Source organism: Sebastes umbrosus, chromosome 7 (assembly GCF_015220745.1).
Source record: "Sebastes umbrosus isolate fSebUmb1 chromosome 7, fSebUmb1.pri, whole genome shotgun sequence".
Taxonomy (NCBI): Eukaryota; Metazoa; Chordata; class Actinopteri; order Perciformes; family Sebastidae; genus Sebastes; species Sebastes umbrosus.
Genome location: NC_051275.1, coordinates 7,656,122 through 7,677,803, shown reverse-complemented (window position 1 = coordinate 7,677,803; position 21,682 = coordinate 7,656,122). Strand labels below are relative to the sequence as shown.

General features: G+C 39.7%; 1 protein-coding gene across 3 annotated transcripts; it reads left to right on the top strand.

The window, feature by feature from the left end:
• Positions 1 to 4,954: 4,954 nt before the first annotated feature.
• On the top strand, positions 4,955 to 20,225 carry LOC119492084 (tubulin-specific chaperone cofactor E-like protein). 3 transcript variants are annotated; one of them, XR_005207712.1, is made up of 12 exons: positions 4,955 to 5,174; positions 7,303 to 7,419; positions 7,545 to 7,615; positions 9,632 to 9,811; positions 10,045 to 10,184; positions 11,979 to 12,160; positions 13,682 to 13,938; positions 15,364 to 15,490; positions 15,628 to 15,744; positions 16,819 to 16,930; positions 18,417 to 18,766; positions 20,215 to 20,225. XR_005207712.1 is itself a non-coding variant. In XM_037776452.1 (11 exons), exons 3-11 carry the CDS (start codon positions 7,546 to 7,548, stop codon positions 18,621 to 18,623), a joined length of 1,389 nt encoding a protein of 462 aa, XP_037632380.1. In that variant the 5' UTR covers positions 4,955 to 5,174; positions 7,303 to 7,419; position 7,545; the 3' UTR covers positions 18,624 to 19,212. The 3 variants fall into 3 exon arrangements, 2 of the variants coding, with proteins under 2 accessions (XP_037632380.1, XP_037632379.1); XM_037776452.1 differs by lacking the exon at positions 20,215 to 20,225 and having other exon boundaries at positions 9,635 to 9,811; positions 18,417 to 19,212; XM_037776451.1 differs by lacking the exon at positions 20,215 to 20,225 and having other exon boundaries at positions 18,417 to 19,212.
• The last annotated feature ends 1,457 nt before the right edge of the window (positions 20,226 to 21,682 follow it).

Genomic DNA, 21,682 nt, shown 5'->3' with positions numbered 1-21,682 from the left:
AAATACATTGGACGTATCATTCTTACAGTAAGAGGAGTTCTGCAATAATGCCCTTTAACCAGTGTGGTATTATTGATTTTGTCCTGCAAACATGACCTGATTACCTGATTACTAGTGCCACAGTAGTCAATTTTTTCCAGTAAGTAAATATTTGAGAACTGATAAATGACTTACAACACAGAAAGAAATGTTTAAAACAGGGCACCAATAAAACTATTTGCATAAGACTTATTACTTATTATAACATAACTATAAAATAGTAATCAGAGATACAGACTACTCCTCTGCAAAAAGAATGCTGCAGCTTCCTTTTCCAGCAACTTGCACAGCCCCCTCCACCTAAAGACTCTACCAGACAGTTGCAGCCCGATCCTGCACCTACAGCCTCTACCAGCAACCTTCACCGCTGCCGCCACCTGCAGATCCTGAAATTCCACCCACAGCCATCAACCTGCACCGCCGCCTCCATCTGAAGATTCTGCCGGACAACTGTAGCTCCAACCAGCTTGCTCCAACAATCTCCTGTCCTATTGCCATGTCAAGACCTAAGTGGAACAGCAGGGACCAGAGATAAACTATGATGCTGAACTTCATCGACCAGAAAGAGCTCTTCTTCCTCCTGCTAGTCTGAACTCAATGTAGTGTTGAGCAGGCTGATGTATAGCAGTATGAGATATTTGGTAGTGTCTCATTGTCTAGCCATGCATTTTCAGTTAATCTGATAATGAATGCATGTTAGAAATGATCAAGCGTGTAGCAGTCATTATGTGAAAACAGGGATGTCATGCAAACATGACCTGATTACCTCAGGTCCAGTAGGCGATTTTTTCCAGTAAGTAAAGATTTGAGAACTGATAAATGAGTTACAACACAGTAAGAAATGTTTAAAACGGGGCACCAATAAAACTATTTGCATAACACTTATTACTTATTATAACATAACAATAAAATAGTAAATTCTGAAATATATATTATTTATATTATTCATATTGATTATATAAAATATTAAGTAAATATATAATAATTATAATATTATAAAAATAATATAAAATAAACTATATAAATTGACTTATTATGAAATGTAGGCATTGTGTGAAACCATTTTTAATGTTGTGCTGTCCGGGCTCTAGACAACAGGGGGCCCTATAGGCAAGATTTTCTTTGGGGTCCCTCCTTATAGTGACGAGAAGACCAATTCATTTAAGTAAACCGGTTTGTGCTGTTCACCCGCCACTAGCGAACCAACTCATGAACGACTCTTTTGGTTCTTTGGTTTGGTTCTCGCTGAACGAGTTCACCAGAAGAAACAAGTTCCGAAAATCACTGACATATCCTCTAAAATAATCGGCATCCCCACTCCCAACCTGCTGGCCCTCGTGGACGCTGCCACCACTCGCAGAGCATTGACCGTAGCACACGACCCCTGCCTACCCATAAACCCATGCTTCACCCTCTTCCCCTCTGGTCACGGATACAGACTACTCCTCTGCAAAAAGAATGCTGCAGCCTGTACCTCCGCCTCATTCCTTTTCCAGCAGCCTGCACTGTCGCCTCCACTTGCTGCCAGGGCCACCTGAAGATCTTGCCAGACAGCTCGACCTCCACCTACAGCCTCTTCCGACAACTTGCACAGCCCCCTCCACCTAAAGACTCTGCCAGACAGTTGCAGCCCGATCCTGCACCTACAGCCTCTATCAGCAACCTTTACCGCTGCCGCCACCTGCAGATCCTTGCAGACAGCTGCAGCCTGAAATTCCACCCACAGCCATCAACCTGCACCGCCGCCTCCATCTGAAGATTCTGCCGGACAACTGTAGCTCCAACCAGCTTGTTCCAACAATCTCCTGTCCTATTGCCATGTCAAGACCTAAGTGGAACAGCAGGGACCAGAGATAAACTATGATGCTGAACTTCATCGACCAGAAAGAGCTCTTCTTCCTCCTGCTAGTCTGAACTCAATGTAGTGTTGAGCAGGCTGATGTATAGCAGTATGAGATATTTGGTAGTGTCTCATTGTCTAGCCATGCATTTTCAGTTAATCTGATCTTTGAATGCATGTTAGAAATGATCAAGCGTGTAGCAGTCATTATGTGAAAACAGGGATGTTATTTATCTGAGTAATAAAACATCTTAGAATAATATCCGAGGTGGAAACTCTTTTCATGAAAGTAAAAACCTTGAATGTTAGATAGTCTGGTTCTGTTCTGAACATAAATACTCCTACAATTGACTCTGAGTGTAATGGGATTTTAATAGATAATGATGCGTCACAGACTTCCAGATCTACCAGGAGGTGATCAAGGGCCGTGAGGACAACTCCTTCTACAAGAGCTGTGCCTCAGAAATGCTTATTCCTCCTCCACATCCTGCACATTCATCACCAACTCCTGCTCCTCTCCCAAACTGAGCGTGCCCCTCCCTATCTCAATTCCCCCACCACCAGTTTCTCCCTAAGCAGCTTCATGGAGGTCTGAAGGATGCAGAGACGGTCCACCTGAGACTTTCGAGCCTAACATCTACAACCATGCTCCCTAAAAAGGACGGCCAGTTAGCTGGCTCTGTTACTGTGTACATGTAAACCTTTGCACTGATGCTCAATAAAGTCCATCATTCTCTGCAGTCGTCTGGGCAGTGATTTGTGTCCACAAGAAATAGCATAAAACAGACACATTAATATTTGAGATCCGATTGAATTTGTGTAACTTTGAATGCTATTTTCTCGTCACACTTTTCTGAGTTTTAATCTTGTTTGTTTCAGTTTGCCAGCAGATACCTTTACTTACTTGTTACGTTTTGATAACTCACCTTATACGAAGGTTTTATATGAATTATTTAATAGATTAAAGGTGTCCCTCACTTTCTAAGAAGTCATCATGTCTGCACTCAGAAATGTTAGTAAGTCATTATTAAAGGATCTTGAGTTTCTCAATTGCTAATAAGCCAGACAACTGCAATTATAAAAGTTAATACATCATTAATAAAGAATTATTATAATCAATCAATTTTGCAGTTGTAAATATTAATAAGTTGCATATAAATTGATTTTGTTCTGGTCGCGCTGCAGCCCTTTTTCAAAAAGGAAGTGGTCAAACATTCATCTTTCTGATGAATTAAAGAGCAAGATAGTTATAAGTCAAAATATAACGTGCTTTATAAATGGCCACATAGTGGTGCTATTTTATCAAAAATCATTTGTCCCCTTGTTCACGATCTAACTTTCCACCAAATGTCATTGAAGTCTATATGTTGTTTTTGAGATATCCTGGTAACAAACAAACAGGACCAAATAGCCTACATGTACTTTATGTGGCTGTATGTGTAATACAAATGTTGTGATGTGATGGTTATTATTGTATTTATACACAATGGGTGTAACGTTTATGGGGAGCAACTCTGTGTGTCTTTTTGATTATTTGCATGTGTGACTTTATGACAGCTGCTAGATCAGGCCTAATACAGGCAGCAGACGGATGGCTTTGGATGGAAAGTATATCATTTTGTTACACCAATTAATTTGGAGTAGAAAAGAAAATCAAAAACAGTTGTAAGGTGATCCACAGCCAGTGCCATTGTCATGTTCCTTTGCAGCTGGAAAATAATGTTTAAGTAACAACACAATTCTGCATGAGTCAAGCTTTGCCTATATACATATACAAAAAGAAAAAAAGTTTTTTTAATAACATCAGAGATCTAGCAAATACATACATGATAATAATATCTAGTGTGACGGGGTTTTCTGTTCTCTGGTGCTGCCTTTGATGTTTTGGGACACACAGTGTTGCATAATTTGAGTTTTGTTGTATTAGATATATAGTATATGTCGTTTCTTGAGTGTGTTTCATCAGCTATTTTTATTCTTCATATTCATTTTATTACTTCTATTTTAAGACCTTTAACATTGCATCCTATGTACCTACCTTTTCCAAATATTGCAGTGTTACGAACAAACGACAAATACAAGTTCAAGTTTCAAAATAATTGATATTATTAGTCTATATTAACAATGGCTCTGTTCTGTTGCGTGTTCAGGAAGCCATTCCAGTGCGCCCATATGCATAATACAAGAGCCCTGAACCTTATTATCACATGTCATCATGTCATTAGTTACACCTGTGCTTTCCCATACCACAACATATCAGAATGTCTGCCATAAAAAAGGTCTATCAGCATAAGAGGGACATCTGTCAGGCAAGCTACATATGAATCAAGACAAATCATGATCAGCATCAGCAGTAACACAATGACATCATTGTGGGGATCTGCTTTATATGAATGCATCTGCCCAGTGTTTACGAATGTTAGATACTCTCTATCATAGTGCACTGAGGTTTGTGACTGGCTGTAAAGTGCTCACACATCCTTGTACCCTGTACACCAAGGCTAATTGGCCCTCTTTGTCTATGCAGAGGCACAAACATTGGCTCACATTTATTTATAAGTCCATTCTTGGTATACTCCCCTCCTATCTGTGCACTCTCATATCCCACAACACTGGCAGCTATAGCCTACGCTTGTCTGACCTGTACTTATTATCTGTACCTAAGGTCCGCACAGAACTAGGTAAGATGGCCTTTATCTATTCCGCTCCCTACTCCTGGAATACACTGCAAGCTAAGTTGAAACTGGAAAATCTGATTGCTTTGGATGAATTTAAAACATTAATGAAAGACCTACAAGCAGAGTCAATCGGGAGCTGTCTGTGTTTCTGAATATTTTCACTTTAATGTTGGCTTCAAACACTTGATTTTAATGTGTTTTGTATGATATTATGCTATGTATTTATTTTGCATTTGTTTTATGTTGTGGCATCTGAATCTTGAATGTATGTTTAAATGCTGCTGTCTTGGCCAAAAATGCAAAAGATATTCTTAATCTCAATGAGTACTACCTGGTTTAATAAAGGTTAAATAAAAAAAAAAAAAATTGTCTCAGGGTGCATCTCAGTTTTATTTATTGTTTATTAAATCTTTTTTACGATTTGATATCATCTCATAAAAATAAGCTCCTAAAAACTACACAGTGTGTAACTCTAAAGGAAGTCAATAAATGAAAAGGGAAAAAAAACAAATCTCGTTTTCAGCTACCAAGCTACGTCACTTCCGGGATGTATAGGAGAGCAAAATGACAGCTGGTTTGTTTTCATCAAGAAGGAGAATTCAAAGTAGACATCAAAGGTATGTAGAACGATTACCTTCTATTTCATCAGTTGTTGAGACGTCCTCTTGGCATATTGTCATCAGCTAGTGATTATTGAAAGTATGTTTATATCGCTGCCATCTGTGATCCATCTCTGGCTCCATCGAGCTGCTGCTGGGGGTCAGACTCAGACTCACTGGTGCTGATGCTGAGGCTGAGGCTGATGCTGAGGCTGAGGCTGATGCTGAGGCTGCACACTGGCTGATACTAAACAACCGGCACTTTGCACTTAAATGTAATGTTCTTCAAACGGGGATATAATGGGAAAAGTGTTGTAATTGTTTAGCGATACGCTTTTTTACAAAAAAAAAAAAAAGCCAGACTCCATTCACAAATCTGTAAATTTCCACTTATCTGAGCCTTATCGGCCTATTTAGAGCATAATAACACCACTATAATACCCTTTTATGAATTACCACGATATGTTCATCAGTTCGGCTTAAATCTCATAGAAGAAGTATCGCTTACAACAATAAAATATCAACTTTTATAATCGGTCTGCCTTCTGTTGCCAAGACCACTTTTCACCTATTTAATGCAACTTCATGTCAGGAGACTGCAGCTAGTCGGCTAAACCGCGTCTAAAAGTTTAGATTGTGTCTGAATGACTATTGCTTTGTCAAAAAGATGTAAGCCGAATTGACAAGAATTGCGTGCTGAATTGCACATCATCAGGTTTTACAAACTGTTATATGTGTACATTGACTGATGGGCAAAGAAGAGTAAAAGTACGAGGTTTTTCAAGGGCGTCTGGTACAGCGGGCTCTTAATAACACAAGAAGCTGAAGCCCACTCAGTAATCTGTCGCTTTATATACGCCTGCGTCCTTATCCGCCGATGCATCACGTCACAACACCACTTAAGATCTTTTACGAATCAGCAAGATTTACACATTAGTTCGGCATAAATCTAAAAGCCTACAATAAGTAACACGATATTCGGTTTGTCTGTTGCTGCCACTGTCATCCTTCACCCAATAGAGGAGAAGTCCCGCCCCTTCCGGTGGACCCCATGGGACCTTATTTCTATTAAAATATGAATGGTAGTCATACCATGACAAATATTTTTTTGATGCCGTTTGAATTATATCAATACTATTTATTTATTCATTTATAATTATTAATCACACATATGATGTTTTGTACATTTAAAATATAATGTTGCAAGTCAAGAAAGTCTCATTTTGTCGTAGTATCATTTAGTTTTGTGTGAAACCGCTCAGTGAACTACATCTCTCGTCTCGCACAATACACGTCACCAACACCAGCTAGCTATCTAACCTAGATATTCCATACACAAATGAAACGTTATCTAACCTGATGTGTTTTATCCAGCGACTCCAGCAAAAGAATGATCAGACCCGTTGCTGGTGTGAGGTCATCCCAGTAGGAAACACACAGGCATCGTAGATCCAGCGAGAGAGAGACGTCACTTACGCGACTTTTGGGTGTGTCCTTTTTCTAAGTATGAATTTTCACAGTCTGATACTTCAACAGTTTTACAACAAACTGAGACTTTCTTGACTTGTAAAATGATCTTTTAAATTGACAAACATCATATGTGTGATCACGGCACAATTCAAACAAGATCAAAAAAAATATTTGTCCCTTGCCATTTACTACCATTCATATTTTTTACAAAATAAGGTCCCACGGTGGTCCACCGTGTTATCTTTTGACATTTTGGATGGCACTTCTACCCTTTATCTTCCAAAAATGTCCGACTCGCTATCGGTAACGTCGCATTCCCGTTCTCTATAGACGTTACTCCAACATCAAATTGTCAGAGTTCTCAAGGGCGTTCGGTGTAGCAGATTTTATACTTAACAAAACAAGTCAGAACCAATCTCGTTCAACTTATTTTTTTCACTATTCAAATGGCTTACTTACTGCACAATTATCAACCACATATATTTATATTGTCACTGACTTTGTTAACCCTTGTGGAGAAATTCTTGTCTGGTATTATCTGTGAAGGCAGTTTGTCTGTTTACGGTAGCACTTTGCTCTACATCTAAGAAATCTAGACGTGCTTCTATGCTCTTTTGATTATATCTATATTGTTAAATGAATAACAAGGCAGAAACTGACCTTTGACCTCCTCCAGTGTCATGTGGTGAACAGCCTCCAAGTCCTCCCTGTTCTGGTCTGTCCAGAGCAACTGGCCAAAGAGGGACCAGCATTTCTTCTGGAGACATCTGCCAGCCCTACCAGCCACTCTGGCGTAAGACACAACTGGCAGTGCTATAGAGCATCTTCAAAATAGACAGCTTTGTCAAAACATGAATGAACAAATACATCTGTCAGTGGATACAAATTTAATCAGGCTACTCCTGATTTCTTTGACAGGATGTCGGTACGAACACAGAAGAAGACAGTAAGCTGTGACAGTGTTCCAGTCAAGGGAAACGTCTCTTCAGGTAAGATGCTTTCTGCCGTATCTTTTCTACTATAACCATGTGACTTCTCTCAAACAGGACAGTAGGGTCAAACCCATAGCATGCATGTTGTATTGGATACCTGTGTTTTATTTGTCTCATGTCTGTAAAAAAAAGAACCATGGCGACGTTATTGCAAATAACTTGCTTTATTAGCTAAAGAGTAGCAAATGGTTTTCATACGTTACCGCAATTTACTGCAGCCCATTTTTGTCAAATAAGATATTGTAACAGGATCCTTTTATTGTTTATTTCAGCAAAACCACTACATAATTTATGCTTCCCTGCAGCAGATTCCACAGCGAGGCTCTGCCCACCAAGCATTTTAAAACACACGCAGACACTCGTCATTTTAATTATAGAAACTGAAGTGAGAAGTTAAGTCAAAAGGGCCTTCTCCACAATCTGTTTTATTTTTAAAAGTTCAGCATAAAGATCAGCTTCGGGGGATATTTAAATGGGACAGTGTCTCTCTGGTTTGCTGATAAAGAGTTAAGGACGCCTCCTTGTGTCCCTCCATGCACCCATTATCATCTGTACCCCTCTTTAAAAGAAATGCAGTCACTTATCAGACCTGGCCATCCTTGTGTTCCTGCATAGATGGCTGATCTATACATACAGGCTACACCTGAGAAAAGTGCAATGGATTATTTTAGGGCTGTCAATTGATTAAAATATTTAATCGCGATTAATCGCATGATTGTCCATAGCTAATCGCAAATTAATCACACATTTTTTTATCTGTTAAAAATGTACCTTAAAGGGAGATTTGTCAAGTATTTAACACTCTTATCAACATGGGAGTGGACAAATGTGCTTGCTTTTGCAAATGTATGTATATATTTATTATTGGAAAGCCCCAAACTGCATGTGATTATCATAAAGTGGGCATGTCTGTAAAGGGGAGACTCGTGGGTACCCATAGAACCCATTTTCATTCACATATCTTGAGGTCAGAGGTCAAGGGACCCCTTTGAAAATGGCCATGCCAGTTTTTCCTTGCCAAAATTTAGCACAAGTTTGGAGCATTATTTAGCCTCCTTCGCGACAAACCAATGGATTCCCTAGGTTTAGTTTCTATTGTCATATACCAGTATCATCACTCTGGCTCTAAAACTGAGCCAGATATAACCTAAAAATCACAAGTTGCATTAATGCGTCAAAGAAATTAGTGGCGTTAAGATAAATTTGCGTTAAAACGCTATTATCGTGTTAACTTTGACGTGTACGACAGGAAATGGAAAAAATTACTTGATTTTCACCAAAGTTTATGTAGTTCATATTTTGGAGAATTATGTGTTGGAGAAGATGAGAGATTTGACAGAGAATTTTAGAATTAAACATCAAACCTTTAGTCTGTGTTTGTCTCTACTTTATCTTTTTTCTCTGTAACAGTAGCACCCTGTTGTTAACTTTAAAATCAAGGATTTGCTGCTTTTTTCTGTATTATATCATCAATCACTCGCGAACTCCGAAACGGTCAAACTAGGCAGCGCTGATCAAATATGTATCAATATTATGTCACGTTAATGCCTATTTCTAGCCTTAAATGTTTTCAGAATCATCTTGTAGTGCACGGTTCAGCTGTAAAATCAGAAAGTTTGTGACACGGTAGCCATTGTGAAATCTCCGGGAAATCTCTTGAAGGAACGCCAAATTCCGGTCACATGACCGGAGCACAGCCAATAGGAACACTTTCTCTCTCAAATGACCTGTGATTGGTCAAAGTCTTTTTTTAAAGCCTGAAAACAGAGCCATGAGGAGGTGCAGAAGTCTAGTTTTCTCTCAGAACACTTGAATTACAATATGCTGAAAGGTTATTATGGATTTTTTGTCCAATGATGCCAAAAACATTCTGCCTACTGCCACTTTAAGGATCCGCAGGGAACCCTGTATATAGTAGCAAATGTGCTTGGATTGCACGGTTAAACGGGGCCTTTGTTCAAGCTGCAAGCTACTCACTGTGGATGTGTGTCTCTTTCCCACACTGCTGACCAGCTGAGGGGGGTGCTGTTCAGGGGGACGGAGCCATGGAGCCACCAGAGGACCAGGACGGTCGTACCTTTGTGGAGGTGATGAGTGAAAAGTACAGCCCGGATAACTTTCCGCTACGCAGAGGGCCTGGTATGGGAATAGTGGTGGTACCCACTGTATGTCCTCAAGGCTCCCCTATGAAAGGTGAGCTGGTGATCAGATAGATATTGGCATGTCACTTTCACCTTTCCTCACTCCAGCCTCCGTAGAATGGGCCAAGGCTTGTTACATTTAGCTGTTATATATGTTGGCAGAGAAAGCAACCAATTACCCAATAAAAAGCCCCTTGAAGCTCTCCTTTTTCTGTGTGAATCTTCACCTCTATTTGACTACTCCTTATTAATTCTTCCTTCCATCCTCTGACACCTCTCCTCCAGACCGACTGAACCTGCCCAGTATTCTGGTGTTGGATAGCTGTGGGATCAGCAGGGCAGGAGACGAGGCTGAGATTGCTGCTTTCTGTGCCCATGTCATAGAGCTGGACCTGTCTCGAAACAAGCTGCAGGACTGGCGTGAGGTGCCGTCTCTGGGTTTATTACAGTACTTCATGTCATTTGAAGGGATAATAGCGGGGCAGTTAAGCACAACAACTGTGCATTTTGCGATAGAAGGAAACACATTTGGCACAGATGTAGGATTATACAGTATGTTGTGAAAAGATATAGATATCGGGGCACTACTAATCTGGGGCCTGAAGGCCGTGATAGCCATTTATCAAAATGGTCACCAAATACACGCTAGATATTCCAAAGTGTTGCAGAAAAGTGATTTTATGAGTCTTGATGATTTCCAAGGTGTTTTCAAGCTGTTTAGAACAGATGTCAGAAGATCACAGACATGTTTTTCCCCCTCTTTATTTTTTAAGGGTGCTTTATAAAAGCTTTTAACCTGAGAAAAAACGTGAAAACCTAATAAAAGGAGCATGGTTACTTCAGGGTCAAAGTACACCCCCTCTGCCTTCATGATAGAATGGCCAACAATACGATCTTCAGATTTCCATTGGTACATTTATCTTTTCATTAGCAGTAAAATTGACAGAGATACCGCTGGATACAGTTCTCCGTCGCCAGTAACCTCTAATCACAACTGAAGCGATACCGAACTCTGATAGAACTTTAGGTTGTATCGCTAACTAGCCGTGATATATGCCCAGCAAAAGGAGAAATTTGTTATCAATTGCTCCTGTGCGGATTACGGTTTGTTGTTATGATGTGTTAATATGTGTTGTTTTGAAGCCATGTTTTTATGAAGCTATGTGTTTTTATGAAGCTATGTGTTGTAATGTGTTTTTATGAAGCTATTTTGTTACAAAGCTATGGGTTGTTTTGTGTTTTTATTTAAGCTATGTGTTGTTATGAAGCTTCAGTATGTGTTGTGTGTTGTTATGAAGCTATTTGTTGTCATGTATTATTATGAAGCTATGTGTTATGTGTTTTTATTTAAGCTATGTGTTGTTATGAAGCTATGTGTTGTCATTTGTTTTTATTTAAGCTATGTGTTGTTATGTTTTTTTTATTTAAGCTATCTGTTGTTGTGCGTTGTTATGAGGCTATGTGCTGTCCCAAGCACCATTTTTTGGGCATCGTATAAAATAAATATAAAAAAATAAAAAACAGCGATATCTGAGAATAACTAATGAATACCCATAGAACCCATTTTATTCACATATCTTGAGGTCAGAGGTCAAGGGACCCTTTTGAAAATCTTAAAAAATCGCAATGCCAGTTTTTCCTTGCTCAAATTTAGCGTAAATTTTGAGCGTTATTAGCCTCCTTCATGACAAGCTAGTATGATATGGTTGGTACCAATGGATTCCTTTGGTTTTCTAGTTTCAAATGATTCCAGGATCTTCAGTTTTAAAGTATCACTCGCTTTAAAACTGAGCCCGCTACAACCTCCGAAAGATCGGCGGCCTGTTTGATTTTTAAGAGGTTAATTAAAAATCGCAAGTTGCGTTAATACGTTAAAGAAATTAGTGGCGTTAAAACAAATTTGCGTTAACTTTGACAGCCCTATTAAAAACATATCAATGAGCCATACTGTTGCACTGGGTGACATGTTCCTTCATTACATTAAGTAAAACACTCCTTATCCTGTAAAGTTTATCAGGGGAGTGTGCCAAACGCAGAAGTCAAACATGTGCAGGCTATCTGTCTTCCTGTGGGTGTATTTGTGATGATGCGATACATTCTAATGACCAGTAAAAAGCTGTGGCCACACTAGTCGTCCAAAAAGTGAAATCAATCTTCTAGTTTTCTGTTTACATTTTTGGCTTCAAAATTTAAAAAACACATCGTTGTCTCATTTTCAGATCAGTAAAATCGTGTCCAACATCCCCAACCTGGAGTTCCTCAACCTGAGCTATAACCCCCTGGCAGGAATGACCCTGGAGCCGCGCTGCGCTGAAGGCTTCTCCCGGGTCCGACGCCTCGTCCTCAACAACACTCGGGTGTCCTGGGACACCGTGCTGCTGCTCACCAGGGAGATAACTGAGTAAGAACAATGGTTGATCACTGCTTCTCCATTTCTCCACAGCCTTGCAAACTGTTATAACAGTGTACAATGGAATATAATAGGTAACTCTTCATAATAATAATAATTTAAAAATGGTAAATTGATAGTTAATCAAACTTAGTTAATAGTTATTTTACTGATAACAACAAAACAATAATTAATAATGTTTGGTAATAATCAGTAATACTATGATTTATGTTATTTTAACAGGTTATTGTTAATAACATTTTATATACTATATAAGTATTTTCTAATGATTAAGATATTATTTGTACACCTTAAAGAAATTGTTTTTAAAACATCTATAAACATTACAGAGATAGATGGACCAGATATTTGTAACACTTAATGTTAATGGTTAATAATTGTTTTGTAAACCGTCTATAAACATGATTTGCATGGCTATTATCCAGCTGAATCTGATGATTATAATACCTTGTTAAATGGTTAATAAATACTTTGTAAAGCATCTATAAATATTAATTAAATCGATATGTAATACTTTGTCAGTGGCTAATAATTGGTTTCTGGTCCATCTATCTATGTAATGATTATAGATATTTTACAAACGATTTCTTAAAGATTTACAAATCATTTAGTCATCACTAACAAATACTTAATATCGTTTATAAAATGTTATAATGTGTGCAACAATAAACAGTTAATAGATAGTGTACTAATGTAATCAGAATGTAATTGTTATCGTCTCTTATCAGCTATGATACAATATAGAATTTATAAACTAATTAATCCATATTACACAAACTACTGATAAAATAACAGAAATTAAAGCATTACTAATAATTAGTAAACATGAATAATTATCATTCCATTGTGTGTTAACAGTAAACTAACTACTAACTAAGTTTAATTAACTACCAATTTGCCATTTATAAATTATGTTTATTATTATTATAAAGGGTGTTAAATACGTGTCAAATAAATACATTTTTACTTCTGGTTTCATACGGGACACGCCGGTCTCCTGGGTGAAAGTCCTGTGTTTTTTGACCTGCCCATCCACTCCGACCTCCTCCCTACGTGGCGCTCTCCTCTCTCTATACTCACCGCTTCACAATTACGTGGATTACATACAAATTCATTTCGTGCTGACCATCACAAAAAAAAAGTTGTACACGAATCAATACATACAATTTTGTGACTATTATTATACAAACTGCTGTGCCACTGGGTTGTGTCGGTGTGATATTGGGATAGCAGTTTGGCTGAAATGTTTTCGCCCCAGCAAGATATACAGTACCTCGATTCCAGTGTTTTCATCGTTGCTCTGAACCCGTCTGTCTCGACTTGGACAGGTGCCTCGAGCAGGTGCCTCTTCAAGCGATGTCTGGAGGATATACTGTATGTATTTCAGGTGGAGGAGGGTAGGGTTCTTAGGTTGTTAAAGAATCTGCTTTCTACTGAAGGAATAGTCCCAACGAGTCCCTTTCTATTTTACACAACATACCCTGTTCCCCCCTCCCCCGTGTTATCCTGCAGGCTGGAGGAGTTGTTCCTGTGCCTTAATGAGTACAGCAGTGTGAGTACCTCCAGTGTGACCTGCCCCACCTTGCGCCTGCTTCACATCACCGACAACAGCCTCCAGGACTGGGCCGAAGTTCGCAAGATTGGCTCCATGTTCCCCAGCCTGGACACTCTGGTCATGGCCAACAACAACTTGGCCTCCATTCAGGACAACAAGGATATCCTGCGACGGCTCTTCCCCAACCTACGCAGCATCAACCTGCACAACTCAGGTCAGCTGATCTGAGTGTTGATTTGTACTGTGTGTGTGTGTGTGTGTGTGTGTGTGTGTGTTTTTGGTATAAGACTCTTTCAATTGAGTGTTTTAGCGCCTAATGATGGTTTAATTCTAGGAGGAAACACTGAATTACTTAGAATTTTCAGCTCAGTACGGAATGACAGTGTCAGCATCTGTATGCAGTGACTTAACGACGGCTGATTAAATTAGCACAAGCAAACGCCGTAACCTAAACGCTTTGTGTTATTTGTAGAGTATTGTAACAGATTCCTCTCTATGTCAGCTTTTATCTCAGGAATTGTTTCTATTTTAGGGAGTATCAGTGGTGAATCTATTTTTAGAGTTCTGTTGAGAGTGGAGGGGACGGAAACAATATCCAAAGACGTTTTCAAATTGACTTCAATACATCACTTGTTCATATCTCTTTCGCCTGAGGCACAGAAAAATATCTTTTGTTTCAGTTTGAGCCTTCAAGACTTCTTTTTCTTGAGACAAAAACAAATTCTGCGTACAGGCTGAGATAATTTCGCTGGTTATGATTGCAGTTCCCATTGTTGAAGGCATCGTTAGAATTGAGTGCCAATGTCTTGGAACAAGAGTTAATAAAGCATCAAAGATTGAGGTCTAGGATTAAGGTTTTGACATACATAAAGGATATTTGTTTCATTGTTACTGTAATAAATTCCTTAAAAAGACTAAAACCAAAAACGTGTAAGTCCATCTTTTAAAATTTCTGGCTTCCCAACCCTGTCTGGTATGGAGGAAGAAACCTGCCAAAATAAAAAAATTAATAAATAAATAAATGACTGAAATGAATGTCATTAAATGCAGCAAAAATAATATAAAAAATAAATGTAGCCTTTAATTAATCTATAAAATGTGCAATAAATTGATATTTCTGTTTTAATTTGCTTTTTATGTATTTATCTTTATATAAATTCCCTGATTTATTTACTCTTCTGTTTAATTTTCCTTTTTATTTATTTATATATTTATTTTTTATTATTTTATATTTATTTATAAATGTATGTATTTATTTTTGTATTTATGCTTTTTTTATTTATGTTTGTTTTTGTTATTAATGTTAAATAAATAAAAGGGAAGATTAAATAGAAGAGTAAATAAATAAGGGAATTAAAGAAGCAAATTAAAACATGTTTATGGCCAGAGTCCATAACGTTACTCGGTCCAAAGCCCCGTCTATTCACTCAGCAGCAGGGAAACAACACACGGGGAAACCTCTGTTGGTCTTGAGGAGCTGCAGCATTTATTTCCGCACAACTTCCACTGAACATTCACGTGACATTATCAGAGCTAAACTAACTCTCTTTTGCGCCGCCGCTTGCTCGTTTTCTCACACACTCGCTGCCGCTCCCTCTCTCGCTGTTTCTTTGAAACGTGACTTGAAACATGTTGTCAGGTCTCACCAGATGGGAGGACATCGAGATGCTCAACTTTTTCCCTAAGTTGGAGGAGGTGCGGCTGCAGGGCATCCCCTTACTGCAGACTTACACCAACACAGAGCGACGCAGCCTCATGATAGCACAGTGAGTCCCATCCATCAGTGAGAATGGAAATCCTTTATAGTAGCTTGTTTGCTCCTAACACTGAGGAGTGTTTAACAAATGAAACTTGAGATTCACTCAGCATACCTGCTAATATAGTATGCATATGCTTCTCCTAGGCTCCCTTCTATATCACTGCTAAATGGCAGTGTTGTGAGTGATAGTGAGAGAGAAGATGCAGAGAGGTTCTTCATCCGTTACCACGTAGACTACCCTGAGGAGGAGCTGCCTTACAGGTACGCTGCACTCACTGTCTATACACCAACTACAATAGTATGAGTGTTTGTGTCATGTATGTGTGGGTGCTTTTAAAGAATCTAAAATACATATTTTTGTCGTGCTATTTATCAATCTAGGTAGTTTTGGTGTGAGTTGCCGAGTATTGGAGATGTCAGCCTTCTGCCTTCTCTCCAATATAACGGAACTAGATGGCACTCGACTTGAGGTGCTCAAAGCACCAAAAAATACATTTGAAAAACGCAACAGCGATGTCTCTTTCCAGAAATAATGAGCCGGTTACTCAAGATAACCCACAGACCTTGTTGCGAGCAGTATCATGAAGGATCTATTTTCTTTCTACCGAACTACACCTGCCAACCGTATCACCGCAAAGAAGGAAGCGAGCATCTACTCATGGGCGAGAGGCTCGTACTTCAGGGACACTGGATGTCAGTCAGAGTTTGGGAGGTGCTGAGAGGAAGTGTAGTAGCCTCTGCTTTAAGAAGAGGTCTAGTGATATTCTATATTTTACTTTATTACGTTAAGATGATAGAAAAGATATCCACACACATAGATCTATGCAGTATTTCATTTTATTCCAAGCTTTTTAATGTGTGCGCAGGTGTACTGCATACTGCTAATGATTAGAATGGGATTGGTTATTTCTACCAGCCTGTTCATTGTTGAATCATCATGTATGCTCTGATGAAGGTCTGAAAGACCGAAAGCTTAGAAAAAAAGTGAAATACTGCAAAGATCTAAGTGTGCGGATATCTTTTCTATTATCTTTTGGACTCATTGAATCTTCCAGCACCTTAGCAAAGATTAAGACAGGTAGAGCGGTTGTCATCCTGCATTAGCTACTTTATTACGTTAAGAAATGTCACGAAAAAAACAAAAACAAGTACCGATAAAGCCCAAAAAGCTTAAAGACAAAACTTGCTATAGTTGTATAGTTATAGTTTCATCCTCTAAATTGTGCTAGTAATAGCATATTATCATATAGCATAATATACATATATGTATATTTGATTTTGGGGGTGAACTGTCCCTTTAAGACCGACAGCACAACCTGCTCTTTTCCTCCTCAGATATCATTCCCTGGTAACCAAATATGGGAAGCTGGAACCTCTTGCTGAGGTTGACCTCCGACCTCGCTGCCGTGCCCAGGTAGAGGTTCACTGTGAGGAGAAAGTGGAACAGGTGTGTTAAGCATGTCATGAGGTATTGTTCTGTATAGTTCACCAATGTAAAATCACTTGAGAGGCGAGGCTTCAAGTGATATCATGTAACCCATTCATACTTGACCTTGCAATCCTGCTGAGTGTCTCTTTAGTGAATCTAATTATTGTTTCTGCCTCAGTACTGTGTCCTTGACACACTCACACTGCCTACTGTTGACTACTTGGTGCACCAAGGGTATATTTAATATTAGTATCAGCACCAATTCAGTTTGGTGACGCTTGTTGTTTGAAACATCTCAACCCTTTAATAGATAACTATTCATTTTCCGATGTTCCGCACAGTCAGATGACTCCATGAAACCTTCCATTGTGAAAGACTAATCGATCAAACACGTCATGGGACTCCACACGGTGTAATTAATCCCTCTTCAATGATTAAGACGGAAACAAAGCATTGCTGTGAAGGTCATTGTACTGACTGTCGTATCCCTCACTAGTTAACTTGTTTAGAAAAACTTAGCTTATCTTTTGCCGGACTTTAGATGATGCCCTGGTGGCCACGTTAAAGCTGCAGTAGGCAGATTGGAGAAATATGATTAAAATAAGTTATTTTTATAAAACAGTCGCTATATCCTGACAGTAGTGCATGAGACAGGTAATCTGAAAAAAAAACATGTGCCTCTGTGTCCTCCGGTGCTCCTAATGGCATCTGCAAGATTTCACAGACCGGAGGAAAACAACCAATCAGAGCTGATCTGGAGCCTTGCCGTCTCTGAGCAGCTGTCAATCACTCGCGAACTCCAAACAAACGGTCAAACTAGGCAGCGCTGATCAAATATGAATCAGCATTCTGTTACTGTAATGCCTATTTCTCTTCTCAAATATTTTCAGAAACATCTTGTAGTGTACTGTTTAGCTGTAAAATGAGAAAGTTTGTGACCCGGCAGCCATGTTGAGATCAGTTGAGGAAATACCAAGCACCGCCCACCAGCCGGAGCAAACTTTCTCATTTCATAGCTAAACAGTACACTACAAGATGTTTGTGAAAACATTTTAAGTGAGAAATAGACATTACAGTAACTAAATATTGATTCATATTTGATCAGCGCTGCCTAGTTTGACCGTTTCATTGGAGTTTGCGAGTGATTGACAGCTGCCTCTGTTGAATGAACAGCCAATAGGAACGCTCTCTCTCTGAAATGACATGTGATTGGTCAAAGTCTCCCGTCACGGGCTAGATTTTGTAAAGCCTGAAAACAGAGCCATCAGGAGGTGCAAAAGTCTAGTTTTCTCTCAGAACACTTGAATTACAATATGCTGAAAGGTTATTATGGAATTATTGCCCAATGATGCCAAAAACTTTCTTTAAACTTTAAACTTCACTTTAAAGCCACCACGTGCAGAATTAAAAAAAATCTGGATTTATTGTCTTATTGTACTTATTCTGAGTGAAATTAGTGTCAGTTTAAAGCCTAAATTGTAGAAACTGTTTGTCTCTGTGTCAGCTGAGCATCCGTTTGGACCAGACCGTAGCTGAGCTGAAGAAGCAGCTGACAACAGTGGTCCAGCTGTCCACCAACAGCATGAGGCTTTACTACATCGACAAGATCGGCATCTTTGGTCCGGAGGAAATGAAGTACAACACCCGGGTTCTCCACTCCTACAGCATCCAAGATGGTGACGAACTACTGGTGGTTCCCAAGACCAAGTGAAGACCCAGCTGGTGTCCAACTGGATAATTAGAGTGACTCATTGATTGATTGATTAATTGGATTATTTGTTGATTGGTTAACTGACATCACAAAACAAATGCATATGGAACAGCATCAGCGGCCCACTCGTTGGAACGGAGAGAGTAAAACAAGAAAATGATGCGAACACCCTCATGGTGACTGCACAGTGGACTACAGCGGGCTGCTGGCAGGCACTTTCTGGAAATGCAGCCATTACGTCTTTATTTATTTCAGCTTTATTAGGGGCATCCACTGGAGTTTGTAGACAAATCTGTCACACTGGAAGAGCAGCCAGCTAGCAGCTTAAGCAGAGGGGAGGGCACCGCTGTACCAGCAAAGCTTCGCTGCAGCTCTATCTCTTAGTACACGTACATGTACCATAGCACCTGCATAGGCGAGTATCCAACACCACTGGCTTGCCCACTTGTTGCAAAAACTACCCTGATTAGCAGTGAGGCAGTGCACTTTTAAAGTGGGCACAATATCAGAAAGAGCAGCAGTTGTTGAAGGAAAAATCCTGCCTAAAACTGTTAAACGCTGGTGATAAAGGTAGCAGTTTTTGAGTCCATTTTGTTGTACGGTGGTGTTTTTTTCCTGTGTTTCTGTGGGTAGTTGCTAAAGTTAGAAGATGCTAATAATGCTATTCAGATCGTTTGACAAAATACCAACAGAGTCAAAGAGCAAGGAATTATTTCTAGACAATCAACAATCCTTGTGAAATTTATTATAGAATATGCAGATTTCAAATTAAAGATCTCTCCAGATGTTTTAAGGTGTATAGAAACACTCTGCTTTGAAAGTTAAAACTGTATAAATACTAGGGCTGTCAAAGTTGATGTGATAATAACGCGTTAACGCAAATTTGTTTTAACGCTGCGCTAATTTCTTTAACGCATTAACGCAACTTGCGATTTTTAGGTTGTAGCGGGCTAAGTTTTAAAGCTAGAGTGAAGATACTGGTATCATATGAAACTAGAAAAACCTAAAGGAATACATTGTTGCCAACCATGTCATACTCGCTTGTAATGAAGGAGGCTAAATAACGCCACAAACTTAAACAAAATTTTGGCAAATTTAGTGAAGTCAGCACACTGACACACTGACAGCTGTTGATGCCTGTTGGGCTGCAGTTTGTCATGTTATGATTTGAGCATATTTTTTATGCTAAATGCAGTACCTGTGAGGGTTTCTGGACAATATTTGTCATTGTTTTGTGTTGTTAAATTATTTCCAATAATAAATATATACATAAATTTGCATAAAGCAAGCATATTTGCTCATTCCCATGTTGATAAGAGTAATAAATAGTTGTAACTACTTTTCAAAGGATAAAAAAATGCACGATTAACAACGGACCATCATGTGATCAATCGCGATTCAATATTTTAATCGATTGACAGCCCTACTAGGTACTCTATCATTGAAAAATCCAGAATTAAGAAATATGCACATTTTGAAGTGTAACTTTGAAACGTAACTTTCCTTCTTCAGCAGATGAATGTACAAACAGTTTCTGAGATGAGGCAGCTTCATGGTAAAAAGGGGAACATGGGCGCCTGGGTTAGCTCAGTCGGTAGAGCGGGCGTCCATGTATTAAGGCTTGGTCCTGACCGCGGCGGCCCGGGTTCGAATCTGGCCTGTGGCCCTTTCCGCATCCACTCTCTCTCTCCCCCCTTTCAAGACTCTATCCACTGTCCTGTCAATAAAAATGGAAAATGCCCCCAAAAAAATAACTTTAAAAAAAGGGGAACATTACACCACTTTATGACAAAATGGCTTCAGGAGTGCAACGATCATGAATTGATGATATCTAACAGTGTAAAGAGTATTTTAGGGTTGATGTTTTCTTTATCCTGTTATGTTTTTTTCTTGACTTGGAGAAACCTTGCAACCGTGTACCCCAGAGAGTCCTGTGGGGAGCATGAAGAACCGGGGCTGTTGCTACGAGCCATCCGCTCCTTATATAGCTGGAGTGAGAGCTGTGTCCACATTCTCAGCAGGAAGTCAAACACATTTTCAGTGGGTGTTGGGCTTCACCAGGGTTGTCCCTTGTCACCGATTTTGTTTTCATGGGTAGGGTGATCAGTTTGAGGACCTCAGAATTGCTTCTCTGCTCTTTGCAGATGATATAGTTCTGTTGGCGTCATCAGGCCGTGACCTCCATCATGCACTGAGGCGGTTTGCAGCTGAGTGGGAAGCGGTCGGTGTGAGAGTCAGTACCTCCGAGTCTGGGGCCACGGTTCTCTGCCGGGAAACGGTGGATTGCTTCCTCCGGGTTGGGAGTTACTGTCCCGAGTGAAGGAGTTCAAGTGTCCAGAGGTTTTGTTTACGAGTGAGGGTAAAACGGAGCGTGAGATGGACAGGCGGATTGGTAGTAATGCGGGTGCTGTAATGAACTGTCGTGGTGAATAGGGAGGTGAAGGCATAGCTTTTGATTTACCAGTCCATCCACGTCCCGACCCTCACCTGTGGTCATGAGTTTTAGGTAGTGACTGAAAGGATGAGATCACAGATACAAGCGGCTGAAATGAGTTCCCTTTTGTAGGGTGGCAGGGCTCACCCTAGAGATAGGCATGAGGAGCTCAGACATCCGGAGGGAGCTTGGAGTAGAGCCACTGCTCTTTCGCGTCGAATGGAGCCAGTTGTGGTGGTTCGGGGTCCCAGACGCCTACCTTTGGAGGGCTTCCGGACATGTCCAACCAGTGGGAAACTCCAGGGTAAACCCAGAATACACTGGACGGATTATATACATCAGACCGGCACATACGGTTACTTCACAAAAAGTCAAGGCCGCGCCCCCTTTTGGGGGAAAGAAAACTGAAGATCCCATAGACTTCCATGCAATTTGACGTGTTTGGTTGCTATATATAGCAGACAGTTGCTATGTATAGCAGACTGTTGCTATGTATAGCAGACCATTGCTATGGGCACAGTTGTGATGTGGGACTCTGGCAGACCGTTTTTGTGTTAAATTACTGATTTCTTCAGTAAGTAGCCGTGTAATAAGCGGGATAATGTACAGCTAGCGGGTCATTGTT